At 45.1% G+C, this 16,154-nt stretch overlaps 1 protein-coding gene across 4 annotated transcripts in view; it reads right to left on the bottom strand.

Annotated features, from left to right (window-relative positions):
* Nucleotides 1-16,154, bottom strand: part of ALS2CL (ALS2 C-terminal like) — a 66,381-nt gene that overhangs the window by 34,662 nt on the left and 15,565 nt on the right. Inside the window, exon 1 of one of the 4 annotated variants that reach the window (XM_062603906.1) lies at nucleotides 12,380-12,534. The exons of 1 other annotated variant lie outside the window; for it this stretch is intronic. In XM_062603906.1, the coding sequence (XP_062459890.1) occupies nucleotides 12,380-12,382 (3 nt within the window). In that variant the 5' untranslated portion in view covers nucleotides 12,383-12,534. Of the gene's footprint in view, nucleotides 1-2,684; nucleotides 2,836-3,719; nucleotides 3,851-12,379; nucleotides 12,535-16,154 lie in introns of those variants that run through there. 2 more of the 4 variants (XM_062603908.1, XM_062603907.1) reach the window with 2 other exon arrangements.

Raw genomic sequence — 16,154 nt, 5'->3', positions numbered from 1 at the left:
ATCACTTACAAGCAGCTTATGCATACAGAAGCATAACTATTCTGACCCAGCAATTCTTATACAACACAGAATAACTTGGGGTTACTAGGTGAAACTCCAAGCCACAAATGAAACAACCACAGGTTGTTTAGAGGCAACAAAGGAAAGGAGATCATGAGAAGAGAGAACTCAATAATTTTCCACTGGAGTAGAAATATAGTAAAGACTAAAGATAACAGCTAGGGACAATTTCTGCGTCACAGCTCTGGTACCAGCTTTGGGAGCAGAAGCTCCTCTCCCTTGACCTCATACTCCCAATATGCTTACTCTGCTTTTCCGAAGCAAATGGGATTTCAGCATAGCCTCAAAAAACCCTAAACCCAAACAAGAAAAGAGACAAGGAGCTACAAATTTGGCATATAGAAAATGTATCACCATCTACATTGAGGCAGTTTTGAGCCAGACCCTGAGTATCAGAGTCTAAATTACAGCCTAGAAACAAATCCAGATGCACAAACACTATCAGAGGAGTGTCCCTTGGGACAACAGGAGTGGTGGTAGAACTGCTTCACAGATGGGGTCAAGTTCTAAAAGACAGAAAATCACCACAGAATGGTGACAATAGCCACTTTCGAGATGGCCGGCTCCACCAAATGTTCAGAAGTGAAGTTCTGGATCAATTCTCTAGCCGCCCTTCAACACCACTACTTACCTTTCCTCCCATCTCACAAATATTCGCTAACACTAGAGGCAAGGCCTAAAGCTAACAACATACTACTACAAAATGCCACTTACAAAACTTCCCAGAGCTGCCCTATCAAGTGACCCATGCTAATCTTAGGCACTTCATAGCATTTCCAATACCTGCCAGAAATAGGGCAGGACTGAAGAAAGTACAAAGGAACAGGAATGGAGAAAAAAAAGACAGACTTGCTTGGATCAGTTTAATCCCTGCATCCAGCCTTCCTCTCCTTTCCATTTGGGTCACTTAAACTCACATCCAGGACATCCACAATCACCCTGAATAAACTGCCAAATTTTAACTCCTTTTTCTTCTAGTGCCCAAGGCCTTTACAAAAGACTGAGTATAGCAGGAAGCTTCTAGTGTCACATCAAAACCTTTAGGTGCTCTTGGAAGACAGATTATAATCCACTGGAGACAAAACAGACTTTCCAAGAGTTGCTGGTGCTTCCTAACCTCCGATCATCATTCCAAGACACCACGGTTCACTGAGGTGCGCTGAGTGCTAAAACTCAGGACTTCTGATAACCTGAAGAGCTGCCCAGAATCTATGACAAAACTGTTTTACCAGAAAATTCCTGTTTGTTCAGCCCAAAGTACTTTGCATGAGCCCTTTCCAATTCAAGAGGAATGTAAACAATACCCGACCCAGTCTGTCTGGCCAGTGGTCCAGATAGTCTGGCAGCAAGAATAAGAGCTGTTATTTAGAGAACAAACATAAGCTTAGCCACTTTTTGAGGTTTATTCTTCTTGTATTCACTCAACAACCAACTGTTGCATTAGGGATCTCAAAAGATGCAACCCTATTCCTAATACGGACCTGTTGTCCCTCAATTTATCTTGTTCCTCTTGAACTTGGTTGCATTGCTTGCATCCAAAAAGCATTACTAAATTAAAGGTAGAATCTTGAAAGACAATTATGCCTCATTTCCTTGCAGCTCTTCAAATATCTTTCATCTCATTGGGAATTGAAGTCATTGCAGTAGCAGTAATGAAACTATGAAGTTCAGAGAGCTGCTGCAAGGTCTAGGAAGCTTTCAGGACATCGGAAATCTCCACAGACAAAGAGACACAGCTTTGGTTCAGGTCCAAATTAAACTAAGCTAAAGTTTAAGAGTCCCTCCTGTGAACTGAAGCTCCTCCTCCTCAGGCTCTAAACATCTAGTTGTTTGTTACTTTCTGGGAGTCTTAAGTATGTTACTGTTCCCCTATAATTGGGCCTTTGACCCAGACTTTTCACTTAACACCTAGGACACCTGCAAGCATTTGACCACTTCCCTCCCTTGCAAAAACCCTAGTGAGCTTATCAGCTTCTCTCACCCTGACTAATTAGTTGGGTATTGGTTTCTTTACTCCACCAGGCAAGCTGTGCAACCCTAGCACAAATGCAGTTTCCAGCCTTACTTCATCAAGCTTGTGCTACCAGGTGAGGTTGCCTGCTTGCCTGGCATGGATGAAAAATCCCTCCCTCGACACAGGAGCAAGCCTCAACACACCCAGGATCAGGCAGCTGCCTGCAGGAGAGGGACCACGCATGCACACGCTTCTCCAGCATCTTCTTCTGGAAAACCCAATGTGAAAGTAAGCAAAAGATTTAATGCCTCTAGACCTTACTGGAAATTAAATACTTTGAAGACAAGGTACGTTTTTTTATTCAAGGCCAGTGTGCTGATAAATACAGTGGTGCATACTAGTGCATGTTTCTCTCCAGGAAAATGCACTCCACACCTTTGCTCACTTGCACAGGTAGAATTTCTACCTGTAGAAAACACTCAGAAACTTTAGGATGTTTACTGATAGCATATTACCTTCAATAATCCCTTCAGCCTGCTAAAGCTGATCTTACAACCCTCTTGTGGTACGCAGCTAAGCATAAAAACAAGCCTCAGGTCAATGGGAAAACAACCAACCAACAAACACTGGTCACGAAACCCCAAAATAACCATTGTGTAGAGCAACGTACCTTTCATAAGGCAGCCAATTAGAATTCCCCAGTAGTAAATGCAATGCAGCAGCTCCTCTGAGCTTCCGAGTCTTGAAATACTCAGCGCTCCCGGAGCCACCGGTCTCCCCTCCCACCTTTCCCTCCCACGTCTGGCCGCCTCGTTTGCTGAAACACAGATCTGGGCCTGTTCATTAGATGAGACACCCACAGAGCCCAGAGAGACAGTTACGAAACCCATGCAAATAGGATTTCTAAAGCAATTGCTTGTTATTTGCCTTTTCTAAAAGGATAAGAAATCTTGTGATCTTTGCTCTTGCAGCTTGTGTGTCAGGAAAACTTAAAATACAGCAAACTTAAAGGAAAAAGGACAGGATGTGTTTTCCTTTCTGCAGCGGCATGTCTCAGCTCTAATCCCTTTTCACCTACAGTTCGTGCCCATGGCAGTTTGCCAAATGAAGGTCCTGTGCTTTTGCTCCTTGTTTTGCCAGTCTCTCCTCTTGTGAGACTTCTGCACTTGCCACAGCTCACAGACGAAAACCCTGGGAAATGGGACATTTCCTCCTATTCAGAGCCTGCTGCTGGAAGCGTGTGACAGCCTGCACGTCATGCATGCAAAGTCTGTCCTCTCTTACACTTCAGCCAGCAGTAACCATTTATTTTCCTTCTAAAAAAAGATTAAAACCAAACCCCGAACCCCCAAGTCTGTCTATCAGGAGGGCCTGGCATCCTCCCTGACCCATCTACTGGAGCTCACGCACCACTCCACCTCCTAAAGCACAGAAGCATTTTTCCAGTTGATGCTCAGTTACAGCAAATTGACACAGGCATTCTGTCAATGCAGCCGCCGCCACCATGTGCTTGCTCTCCGCACCAGAAAAAGTAGATATGCTGCCCAACAAAAGCTCCATGCCCTCCCCTTCTGCTTCAAAGCATGCTGAAATGAACTAACAAAGCCCCATTTTTTTCCAGGCTCTCTGACATGTTACGACTCAGCAGCCTGCCTCCTCCCCAGCTGTATGATTTAAACAACTTTTACAAACTACTGGAACTTACTGCAGCCTGAGGGATCAGGACAAGTCCATTTCTATAGTGAGGATGCTCAGGGTATAACAGGAGACAAGAGATGCCTCAATCACCTTTTGTTTGGAGAATTTCTGTTGTGTTGACTTCCTTCCCACTTTCCTGGATTCCTGGGGTCTTTTCAGAGGAGGATGGGCTCACTGTCTGCCTCAGCATAATGGTTTACACTACACAAGCAGGCAGAGCAGCAACCCTATACACAGCAGGAAACAATACCAGGAAAGGATGCAGCCAGGGAATGGAAAGGGTGAGTACACAATGAGCTCACTGCCGGCCTCCTACCTGCTCCGCAAGCTGTGAAGTCAAAGAGATGGTGATTAGGACGTTAGCACAATTACAGTCCTTTTTATTTCAGTCCAAAATTCAGAATAAAATTGGATTTTCCACATCCTGAGAAAGCACTCTTCCCACAAGGCACTAGATGGTTGACACGCATCTCAAGTCTTTTCAAAGTCTTTGCATAGGTGCTTGATCCCAGAACTTTCCAGGCTCCAAACCCTATATGGATGGAGATTGCTCCTTGGCAGAACTTATGAGAGTGCCTACCATTCAGACAGAGGGGAAGGTTTCAGAGATTCAACTGCTGAGCATTTTCTTATTGCACACAAAGTTTTGGGGATCACCAGCTCCCCTTTGGCATTTCATGAATGGCCTATGAACTCTGCTCCATGCTGTGATTGACACTGCAGAACCCACTTTCATTTTACAGAATCATAGAACTGCAGGTTGGAAGAGACCTCAAAGATCATCTAGTCCAACACTTCCTAGACTAGATGACCCAGCATGCGGTCCATCTGAATCTTAAGTATCTCCAACACTGAGGAGTCCACCACTTCCTTGAGGAGATTATTCCAAGTGGCTGATTGTCCTCATTGTGAAAAATTTCACTCTTGTATTCAGTCAGAATCCCCCCAGGAGTAACTTGTGCCCATTACCCTTTGTCTTTTCCATATGATTCCTTGTAAGAAGGGAGCCTCCACTTTCTTTGTAGCCACCCTTTAAATACTGGAACATCTAATGTCTTCTGGTTCAACCTACAGAGTGCATTTGGGTCGGGGCCTCACGCTCAGCTTTGTGCTTTATTTCTGTACAGTTTTGGTAAAGTGGCTTTTTGTGCATGTTTCAGATTCATGTTTCCCCCCCACTATTCTTTTTAACTCCAGTCTGGTAAAGCTGTGTTAAAACTGTGCTGACACACAGTTTGTTTGGGGACACATCTTTTGCTTGTATTTCCTCATCAGAATTCTGTTTCCAGTCACTCAGCTAGTTTTCCTGAAATTCTCAGAATTTGCACAAGTATCATGTTTGGTCTAAGACCTCCAGGCTGCTTCTCAGCCTTAACCCAAATGAGCAGCAGCAGAAGCCCCAAGTCCTGATGTTTGCACCTCTGCATTTCAGATCAGAAACATTCCTTCTGGATGTGGACAAGGCAAGTCATGATCCATGCAACCCATTTTTCATGTATGCAACTATTCATTTGCTGGTTTTCTTTTTCTGAGCTTCTACCCAGCTCTAATCACCCTTGCTCCTTTGGATGCGGCAAACTAGACAGAAATTTGCTTCATCTTCCTCTGAACAGCTTCACATTCCTGCCCTCTACATGTTGACCTCAACAGAGATAGATAGGACCTCCAGCTTCCAGACCATGCTATTTACCACCCCTCTAACCTGTCTTCATTGCATGGGCAGGTCAGTTGTATAACAGTTACCAGATTGCCACAGGTTACAGCATGAATTCTTGTTGCTTTACCTTAAAATACTGGGCAAAAATATGACAGTGATTTGCTGCTACTTGACATCCCTTGACATCCAGCCTTTAAGACCAGATTAGGTCTGTGTTGGATATGAAGGGTGAGAAACGGCATGATCCATCATCCATATTGTATTGTATTGTATTAGACAGTATTTCTTAAGATAAAGGCTGATAAAATTTTTAAGTGTCAATAGTGCTCTGCTGTCCAAAATATTCCTGCAGTAGACAGGACAGTGCTGAGGACACAGATGTTTGAAGAGCAGCTAAGGCTGTGTATGAGACACGCTTCTCATCTTGTAAACATAATATTGCAATTGCTTCCTAACCTGCTTTGATTTGAAGATGGGGGAGAGCATACCCAAGGGCATATTTTGCAAATACCTAAGTTTTGGTCCTGACCAACCTGAAGACAAAAAGTCCTGTTTTTAACTTGGGAAATTTTGTTGGTTTCAGAAGTAGAATTAAAATAAGAAAGTGAGACCTGAGAGACCTTCTGTTGTAAAAACATAAACAACAATAACAACAAAAAAAAAAGCTGCATCTGTCAACGTGCCCCTGATTTTTTTGAGTTAAGGAGTCCATGCCTGGAGTTTTGTCAGAACTAAGTTTCTTCTACTAACAGTTTTTATTAAATAAACACAGTGGTTTTCTACAGAAGTCTTTGGAAATCTTCCCTGTCACTCTAGGTCTCTCTCTCATTGTCTGAAATTTGTTATTAATGAAATTGTTGCTTACTATCTGTAAAAGCATTTATCCCTCTAGAAATCCAAAGTAGGTATAATCAAGAAAACTCCAAGGAGCTCACCTTGCTCCTTCCACTTAGGGGTTTTAGACGTAAGAAGAGAAGCCTCCACCAAATCTCACTCTAACTTGTACCTCATGAGAAAATGTTCCCTTTTATAGAAACACAGAATGGTTTGGGTTGGAAGGGACTTTAAAAGATCATCTAGTTCCACCCCCTCTACCATGGGCAGGGACACCTTCCACTAGATCAGGATGTTCCAAGTCCCTTCCAGCCTGCCCTTGAACACTGCCAGGGATGGGGCAGCCACAGCTTCTCTGGGCAACCTATGCCAGGGCCTCACCACCCTCACTGTAGAGTGTTTCACCAACTTCATAATTTCTTTCAAATACAGCTTCCCCAAATCAAGTTGCCTTTTCCATCAAGGAGCATTTGTTTTGGCTTTTCTAACCAAAGCCTCTATATAGTCCATGTTCCTTTACTGAAACTAGGTCCCAGGCAAAATCTTGAGTTCTGGGGCCAGTGATGCCAAGTCACCTCTGTTGGCCAGCACATCTATCACCAGAGCAACACCACCCCATGTAACAAGAACCAACCATTCTGGAAATAACTGCTTTATGACTCACTCAGTTACAAGAATAACCATGGCTATGCCAGCTCCTATACAGTGTTACTGAAGCATGCCCAAGAGCAGCAACAAGCAGTCTACAGCTTCTCATTCCCAAAACATTGCCCAAAGAAACCTTGGCTCCTGCTTACCCACAGGGAGAGGCTGTTCGAAGATGTGAGAAAAATACTTTTTTCCTCAAAAAAAAAAAAAAAAAAAGGATAGGGCAGTCATAGCAGCTGGAACCTCACTGAATCTGTTATGCTTTTGCCAGCTAAGGATCTGACACAGTACCCACCCCAGACAGGAGCAACAAGTACTCATATTCACTTACTCAGGAGACTGTAACGTAGAGGTGGATGTTTGCTCCAGACAAGTACTTCTTTAACTCAAGTGCCTTGCAAGCCCAGAAGCATGGTGTTTGTGCATGCCATTGGGAAACTATGCATGGAAACAGGGGCTAAGTGTGCAATTATTCATATCTCATGCAAAAGAAGTTTCACAATCTTCTTGATAATCAAACTTGTCCTGATTCTTTTCACTGAGGCAACACAAGCTTTTACCCTAAAGGGTAAGAGAGGCATTCAAGGCAGGAGTGATTAGAAAACAAGGAATGAGAAACTGGGATCAACAATGGGTACAGGCATGCTTTCGTCATCTGAGCTACCATTCAGCAGTAAACCAGTACAGAAATAAAACAATTATAGAACTTCTCCAGACTCATGTTAGGATGCACAGAAGAATTAGGTAACAGGCTTTGCAAACAGTCATGTTCCTGTATTTTTGTCCACGACCGATAGAGATGACAGTCAGACAAGACCAGGGACAGATTGAAGCATAAGAATAGCCACAAGCAGAGCAGACGCAGGGCAGACACAGGGCAAGCACAGGAGAAAAGGCATGGAAGCAGACAATAATATGTACTTAACATCTTTCCTTACCACACTGTATCCCTTATGAAGGAAAACCCCATAGAAAGCTAAGAGACTGACACTTCCTACAATCTCCAGTCTTAGAGTCAGAGAGCTCAGATGCAAACTAAATGTCACAGCATTGACAAAAAGGACAACAGCATCTTGTCTTGTATCAGAAAAAGTTTGGCCAGCAGGATGAGGGAAGTAATTGTCCCCCTGTGCTCGGCACTGATGAGGCCACACTTTGAATCCTGTGTTCAGTTTTAGGCTCCTTACTGCAAAAAATACATTGAGTTGCTGGAGCATGTCGAGAAAAGAGCAACAAAGATGGTGAAGGGTCTGGAGCACAAGTCTGACAGGGAATGGTTAAGGGAACTGGAGGAGTTTAGCCTGGAGAAAAGGAGGTTCAGGGGAGACCTTATCACTCTCTATAACTACCTGAAAGGAGGTTGTAGTGAGGTGGGAGCCAGTCTCTTCTCCCAAGTAACAAGCAATAGGACAAGAAGAAATGGCCTCAAGTTTCACCAGGGGAGGGTTAGATTGGATATTAGGAAAAAGAAATTATTCCCCAAAAGGGTTGCCAAGCACTAGAACAGGCTGTCCAGGGAAGGGGGTATTGCCATCCCTGGAGGGATTTAAAAGATGTGTAGATGTGGCTTTTAGTGACGTGGTTTAGTGGTGGACTTGGCAGTGCTGGATTAATGCTTGGGCTCGATGATCCTAAAGGTCTCTTTTCAACCCAAACAATTTATGATTCCACGAAGTGCGCACAGTCTAGACATTTCAGCCTTAGCTGAGCAGCCAGATGACCTAGATACCATTTCCCCAGCTGCTTACATGACCTTTGGGCAAGTCCACTCCACTTACGCTCTCCTCTGTTAGACAAGAGTTGATGCTGGTGTGTCTACAGTGACATGTCCATGCAGTACCTGGTCTATGGTAGACCCAGTTCTTAGCACTGGTGCTGCCAAACATCCATCATCAGCAGGGATTTGGTACGGCTTTGAAGTTACAGAAGTGCAAGGTCACCCAAGGCATTGACAAGACCCTGGACAGCCAGTAGCTGTTGGCTGATGGCCTTCACCAGGTAGCACCTGGTGCTCTTTAGAGTAAGGAAGTGCTGGAAAGGGACAAAACCAAACAGGATCATACTGGCCATCAGCATAAGGAACCAAACATTGGTCCTGATCCAAGGACCAAAAAGTACCCAAAAGTAACATGTCTCCTTTTGCCTGTTAGTCAAGCTGTACCAGTTTCTTAGTCTGTTGGACAAACACCAGCTGCAACAAGGTGGTGCTGAAACTGTGCATCATGAGCTGCACCAACTGGTCCCATCCTCCCCCTGTCCTACACAGCACAGAAGATTAGGCTGCCAAGGCAGGAGAGATAGATGGACATGGTGGGGACAGTCACCATTTCAAGGTATGTCCCTCTCCATCTAACCTGTGGTACTTGCTTCAGCTCTGAGGGCACAGCAATGAGTGAGGATGCCCACCCATCTGGCCATAGCTGCTATCCAGCAGTCAGGGTGTTACATTGCTCTCTGAACTTTGGAAAGTACAGATGGTTTACAAACACTGTGGGAAGATGCCCACACCTCTGCAATCACATCAAGTCCCGCATCACATCCGAAGACAAGCTCACCTGGAACACCATACCACATGGGGTTACAAGACTAATATTCTTACTGCTCAGTAAAGCAATTCTAATTCTTACTCTGAAGACTTGATAAGATGAAAACTGCCTGTGGCAGTCTCTCATGATTCCATAGGAAATGCTATAACATGCAGAGGGGCAGAAATCCAGACAAAAAGGAATTTACTTTGCTATGTTAGTACCAAGCTGTCATCTTTTAGCTCAGAACTTTGCTCTATGCAAAGTTACCTGAAACCTTGAGCCTTTCGGTGGTTAGCTGGACAGATAAGTTTCCAGAAAACTGCATAATAATAATTAAAAGGTGTTCTTTCATTGTAGCAGAATGATCATAACCTTCCTGGCTCTGAAAACAACATGAAAATTTTGGAGCAGAGAAGTGTTACCTGTGAGATAAACAAGTACTTAATTGCCTGAGTCTTTTGAGCTGCAAAGCAGCCCAGCTGGGGAGTGGCCCAAAGGTCTGCAGTGGTTGACTGCAGGAGGACAGTGACTTTTACCAGGGATCTTCTGAATGCTTGAGCAGGATGGCACAACCCCAGCTTCACTGCTGGGGCCCTCTTCCCACTCCTTGGGAAGCTGTGCCAGAAGCATCCTGGCAGTGGATCACAGCAATCTGATAGCCAGAGGTATCTGGCATGTGGAGATACGAAAGAGAAGAAAGGGAAGCTACAGATAGGCCAGAGACTCACTGAAGGAGGACAGAGAGCAGGAATCAGCTACATAGAATCATAGAATAGTTAGGGTTGGAAAAGACCTTAAGATCATCTAGTTCCAACCCCCCTGCCATGGGCAGGGACACCTCACACTAAACCACAACACCCAAGGCTTCATCCAACCTGGCCTTGAACACTGCCAGGGAAGGAGCATTCACAACCTCCCTGGGCAACCCATTCCAGTGCCTCACCACCCTAACAGGAAAGAATTTCCTCCTTATATCCAATCTAAACTTCCCCTGTTTAAGTTTTAACCCGTTACCCCTTGTCCTGTCACTACAGTCCCTAATGAAGAGTTCCTCCCCAGCATCCCTATAGCTCCCCTTCAGATACTGGAAGGCTGCTATGAGGTCTCCACGCAGCCTTCTCTTCTCCAAGCTGAACAGCCCCAACTTTGCCAGCCTATCTTCATATGGGAGGTGCTCCAGTCCCCTGATCATTCTCATGGCCCTCCTCTGGACTTGTTCCAACAGTTCCATGTCCTTTTTATGTTGAGGATACCAGAACTGCATACAATACTTCAGGTGAGGTCTCACAAGAGCAGAGTAGAGGGGCAGGATCACCTCCTTCGACCTGCTGGTCATGCTTCTTTTGATGCAGCCCAGGATATGGTTGGCTTTCTGGGCTGTGAACACACTCTGAAGCCAGCTCATGTTCATTTTCTCACTGACCAGCACCCCCAAGTCCTTCTCTGCAGGGCTGCTCTGGATCTCTTCTCTGCCCAACCTGTAGCTGTGCCTGGGATTGCTCCGACCCAGGTGTAGGACCTTGCACTTGTCATGGTTAAACTTTATGAGGTTGGCATAAGCCCACCTCACAAGCGTGTCAAGGTCCCTCTGGATGGCATTCCTTCCCTCCAGGGTATCAACCGAACCACACAGCTTGGTGTCATCGGCAAACTTGCTGAGGGCACACTCAATCCCACTGTCAAACAAGACCGGTCCCAACACTGATCCCTGAGGGACACCACTCGTTACTGGTCTCTAGCCGGACATTGAGCCATTGACCACAACTCTTTGCGTGTGGCCATCCAGCCAGTTCTTTATCCACTGAGTGGTCCATCCATCAAATTGATGTCTCTCCAATTTAGAGACAAGGATGTCATGTGGGACATTGTCAAACGCTTTACACAAGTCCAGGTAGAGGACATCAACTGCTCTACCCCTGTCCATCAGTTCTGTAGCCCTATCATAGAAGGCCACCAAATTGGTCAGGCAGGATTTCCCCTTAGTGAAACCATGCTGGCTCTCATGCACCTTTCTTAGTGCATGAGACATTTCTTGTGGCCAAGACCAGTCTCCCCCCATCACCCAGATAGGTTTTATGGATACTTCCTGAGAAAGACACCATTTGATTTGAGAGGGCTGGGAAAAGTTCTCCTCAAACACAGGCAGTGGGGGACAAAATGACAAGGGCCAGCCAGCACATGAGCAACTCTAAAGAGCAGAGCAAGTTTTGACCCAGTCTTCCCCCTATTCCTGACCCTCTCAGTTCCCAAATCCCCAACTGAGATAGCAGCATAGAACTTTGCTGTAAAAGCAGTGATGAGTGGGTACAACAGTGTTCCTGGAGACAGAGCACACCAGGAGAAGATTACCTTCTTTTTGCAGCCACATGAGATTGGTGGCCCTCTCCTTGCCTTTGAGCCACCTTCCCACAGCATCACACTGAATGTGTCCAACCTCTCCCTTTAGCAGCTAAGTGGGGATAGCAAAGCCCTGTCCCACTGGGCTTGAAGCCACCTGCAACCACAAGGCACATTGGCTACATGAAGAGCTCAGGTGCCTGGCGACATGGTGCTGGAGAAACAAAAACACCTTGTCCCACAGCGTTACGGTGAATCTCACCATTATACCCCACTCCCACAGCATATGCAGTATCAGCACCAGTAAAGATTTGTGAATATTTGCCTCAATGCAAGCAAGGAAATGAGAAACATTCCTGTTTTACAGAGGCACAGATGGTAGTATTTTGCTGAACTCACAGCCTCCCCGAACTGTCCTGCGTCTTAAATATAGATGCATCCTTTCCTAACCCTACAAAATACCCAAGCAATAAACTTTAGTGAAAGACACTGTCACACACTGAATATGACTCCATTTCCAAAGCTGTAACCACCTGATTTTCATCATAGCACAGAGCCAAATCTTTTGCCATAGGATCACAGTCTGTCATGAGACCACTTCAACAGCAGTTTAGTAGCATTTCCCAGCAGCTGAGCCCCGCCTGAGCAAAAAGTCCATCTTACCATGGGTTGAGCTGTCAGCCAGGATATGTAGCCATGTAAATGGAAAGGGGAGCTGGTGATGAAAGCTCCCTGCTCTAACTTTTCAGCTGCTTTATTTACTCACTTTAAGGGGAGGGAAGAAAAAAAAAGAATCAAGGAAGTAATGTTCCTCTCCCAAGGTGCACTGCAAAACATTCTTGGTAGACATGGAAACCCCTGGAAGGCTGCCACCGCTTGGCCAGCCTCCACATTAAATTTCAGTGAGCAACTCAACACTTGAATGGCTTTTAGAGAATTTAAAGGGAAACAGCAGCCATGGATGGGTGATGTGGCTGCTGCTCCCCATAGGCAAGAGTTAGGGATGTTCCTGAGTTTGCCTCCAGCTCTGTGGGAAAGCCTGTTGTGCTTTTGGGGTGCACAAAGCAGGCAAGTTATGATGGAGCCAGCTGAAAACAAATGCAGCCTCCACTCTTCCACAAAGGAGGTTTCATAGCCACAGTCCACAGGGTCAGAGGGCAACCTTCAAATATCAAAAGGGTATCTGCAAAAATGAAGGGAAAAAACATTTCACCATGGTCTAGGGATTAAACTGCAGCCAAAGGTATTTACAAAGGTCTGTTCCTCCCTTCTCCTGGTTTTGCCCCTCTCCTGTCTCCCAAATATCCTCTCCTACCCTAGGGATGGCCTCTCTTTGCTTGTGGTTGGGCTGAAGAGAGATGGGGATCTGGTGTCGTGTCTCCTTAGAAATCTCCAAACATGTATGAGAGCAGGCAAGCACATGGGCTTGAGAACTCGTTGCTCTGGGGGAAGAGCAAGGAAAGCAGAGAAAGCCTGAAAGTGATTGCTGGAGGGTACTGGTGATTCTGGGGGTGGTTGGACAGAGGTGATCCCACACTTGAGCAGGAAAGGAGACACTGCATCTTCCGCAAATTGCTTATTCCCTCTCATTCAGGAACATTCATTCTGCATGGCAAAGGGTTATTTCTCTCTAAATGCTGTAAATCTGCACAGTGCTCAGCATCATAGCTTCAAAGTGCTCTGAAGCACATGGAGGAAGGGAAGCAGCATGAACCCAGCAGAATGAGCAGTGTAACAGAGTTGTGGTGTGCACAGAAGTTCAGTTTCAGATTTCCATCAACAGTGTCTGCAAACAGGTTTACAGCACGTAAGTGAGCATGAGCACATGTGGGACACACAGGTTCTCTCTGAAGATATCAATACCAACAAAGCCAGAATAAAGCAAGGAGACTTACTTCCTCACTCTCATATGCTTGGTGCATTTCCAGGGAGACCAGACCTCAAGTCCCCCATGGTTCATCCATTTGCCCATCATTCTAGAAGACAGATAGGAAAGAAGCCCCATGGTGGGGGAGAAGATGACTCAGGCAAAAGCTACATCCATTTTCAGGGCTTTGACCCCAGGGATCTTGCTGCCACACTGAGAAAACTCTCCTCTTGCAGTTCAAGACTGTGGCATTCCCCCCAACGGCATTGTCACGCTTTTTATGTAGAAACACCACTGCCACAGCGATTGGTGAGGTGGCACATTTAGCAAGAGCCACATTTCCCAAGAGGATGCAAAAGTCACAAGCTATAAATAGGAAGTTGACAATTTTAACAGTGCCTGTGGTTTCACTAAGAGGTTGGTGGTCATCCACTAATTGGTAAGTAATGACATGTGCAGTGTGGGCTATGAGTAACCTTATCCGGTAACGGGTCATTGCTCATAGGTCTGTATATAGGAAAAGATCATTACGAAATATCCAGCTTAAGGGATCAAGTTGCCAAATCAGAAGTAGATGTTTGCATATGAAGCGTTTGTGTTCCTTGTCATAAAAAAAGGATAAAGAAAAAACCCACAAAGCAAACAAAGGAAAAAAAACCCAAACAACAACAAAACCCCCTTGCAAAGCTGAAATAAATAGAAGGCCAACATGAAATCTTATAATTTAAAATCCCATCAGGGGATTCTGCTCTAACCCACTCCAGGAATTTTCAATTCCTCCAAAGAAAAGAAGCTGAAATGAAATCATGAAGTGCTGAAAGATCTGGAGTCTGAAGAAATCTACTACCTTCTTTATCTTTTTTTTTTTCTTTTCCCCTGAAAACTAAAGGAGGCACTCTGCATCAGTGACCCATATATAGAATAAGAAATATGGAGGCTGGGAAAAAAACAGTCAGGTTTGTTTGTGCTATTACTGCACAGCTCTTGGCACAAATGTATCCCAGCAGCGGTTTGGTGCCATGGCAGGCCTGGTTCATGAGCATATAGACAGGAGAGAGTTCCCCATCAGCTGCAGGAAAATCATAGTCTCACTTGCTCGAAAAAAAACTCAAAAAAATCCACACCTCTTGAGGACACACAAATAAAAGAATGGGAGCAGTGCTGAACTCCCAGCTTGTGGGGAAGGCACTAATTATAAACTGCACTCTGGAAATAGCAACCCAGAGGCTTAGGGAGCTTAAACTGTGTTTGACCCAGGATACAGCAGGTGTATTTCCACAAGCTTCTCTTAAGCAGACTATTACTGTGCTCAGACAATGTTTTCTAAGAAGCAGCAGGACTGGCAGCCCACTTTGCTGTGGATTTATACCCTGTAGTTGCATTTGCTGGTGTCTGGCAAGATGCAAGCAGAAACCAAAGCTCTTTATGGCTTGGTTGGTCTTAGCATCTCTGCCCAGTATGGATCCCCCGGGTGTTCAGCAAGGATTGTCCACATACTATACTTATTCCTTCTGTGGGCACTACAACTGATTTAATCCTTTACTCAAAAGCATACTTTTTAATAAGTGAAACACGCAAACTCAGTATCTCCCAGACATTTATCCCTTGGGCAATTTCAGCTGAATTAAAACAACAGCAAAGTTTTAGAAGTCCAGAGGAGAGAAGGTAGAACAGAGGGAGGAGATGGGCAAGCAAAGTATCATGCCCCATTTCCTTAAGAAATCAAGCTGAAAAACATTAAAAACAGCTTGGTGAACCACTGCTTAGGATCTCAGAGTCACAGACTGGATGTTCATCTGGAAAAGGAGACTAAGCTGCACAACTTCTAAAGCAGATTCGTAATTCCCCGACTCGATGCTGCCACCGTCTGTTGTCTCCTGGTGGGAGTTCATAACACAGCGTCCCGCATTCCCTTTCTGCCGCACCTAAAATTTACCCAGATTTTCGGGGCACAGAGTTTCCAGTCATCTCATGAGTGGGAACACAGCAGCTAACAGTCACACCATGTAAGTCTGCAGCGAGCACAAAAGCAGCAGAGAACCGAACTGCTGCAAAAAGGAGCAACGCGCACCATTCCACCCTCCTTTAACCTTCACAACCTAATCAGTAATGTAAACCTTCAAGCTGCCCTGACCTATTTAAGCTTGTAAAATATTAACTTGCAATAGAGCTATTTTTTCTGAAATTTTGCTTAGGTTTCTCTAAGTGCTACAACACAGTAGCAGAAGATATCATTGCTTGTTTTCTTATCTAAAATCAGAGGCTTCTCCAGTAAAGAACATTACAAGAAATTATGAGTATAGAAGAATCATAGAATCCTAGCATACCAGGCCAGAAGGGACCATAAGGATCACCTGGTCCAACCTTTTTAGGTAGAGCAGACCTAGACTAGATGGCTCAGCACCCTGTCCAGCCAAATCTCAAGTATCCAGCACTGAGGAGTCACCATTTCCCTGGGGAGATTATTCCAGTGGTTGGTTGTTCTCACTGTGAAAAATTTTCCTCTTGTGTCCAGTTGTAATCTTCCCAGGAGTAACTTGTGCCCATCACCCCTCATCTTTCCCATGTGAC

This window comes from Pezoporus occidentalis, unplaced genomic scaffold, assembly GCF_034315485.1.
Source record: "Pezoporus occidentalis ecotype Australia unplaced genomic scaffold, CSIRO_AGI_Poc_V1 ctg82, whole genome shotgun sequence".
Classification (NCBI taxonomy): domain Eukaryota; kingdom Metazoa; phylum Chordata; class Aves; order Psittaciformes; family Psittacidae; genus Pezoporus; species Pezoporus occidentalis.
The sequence above is the reverse complement of the archived record's forward strand: the minus strand, read 5'-3'. Positions and strand labels throughout refer to the sequence as shown.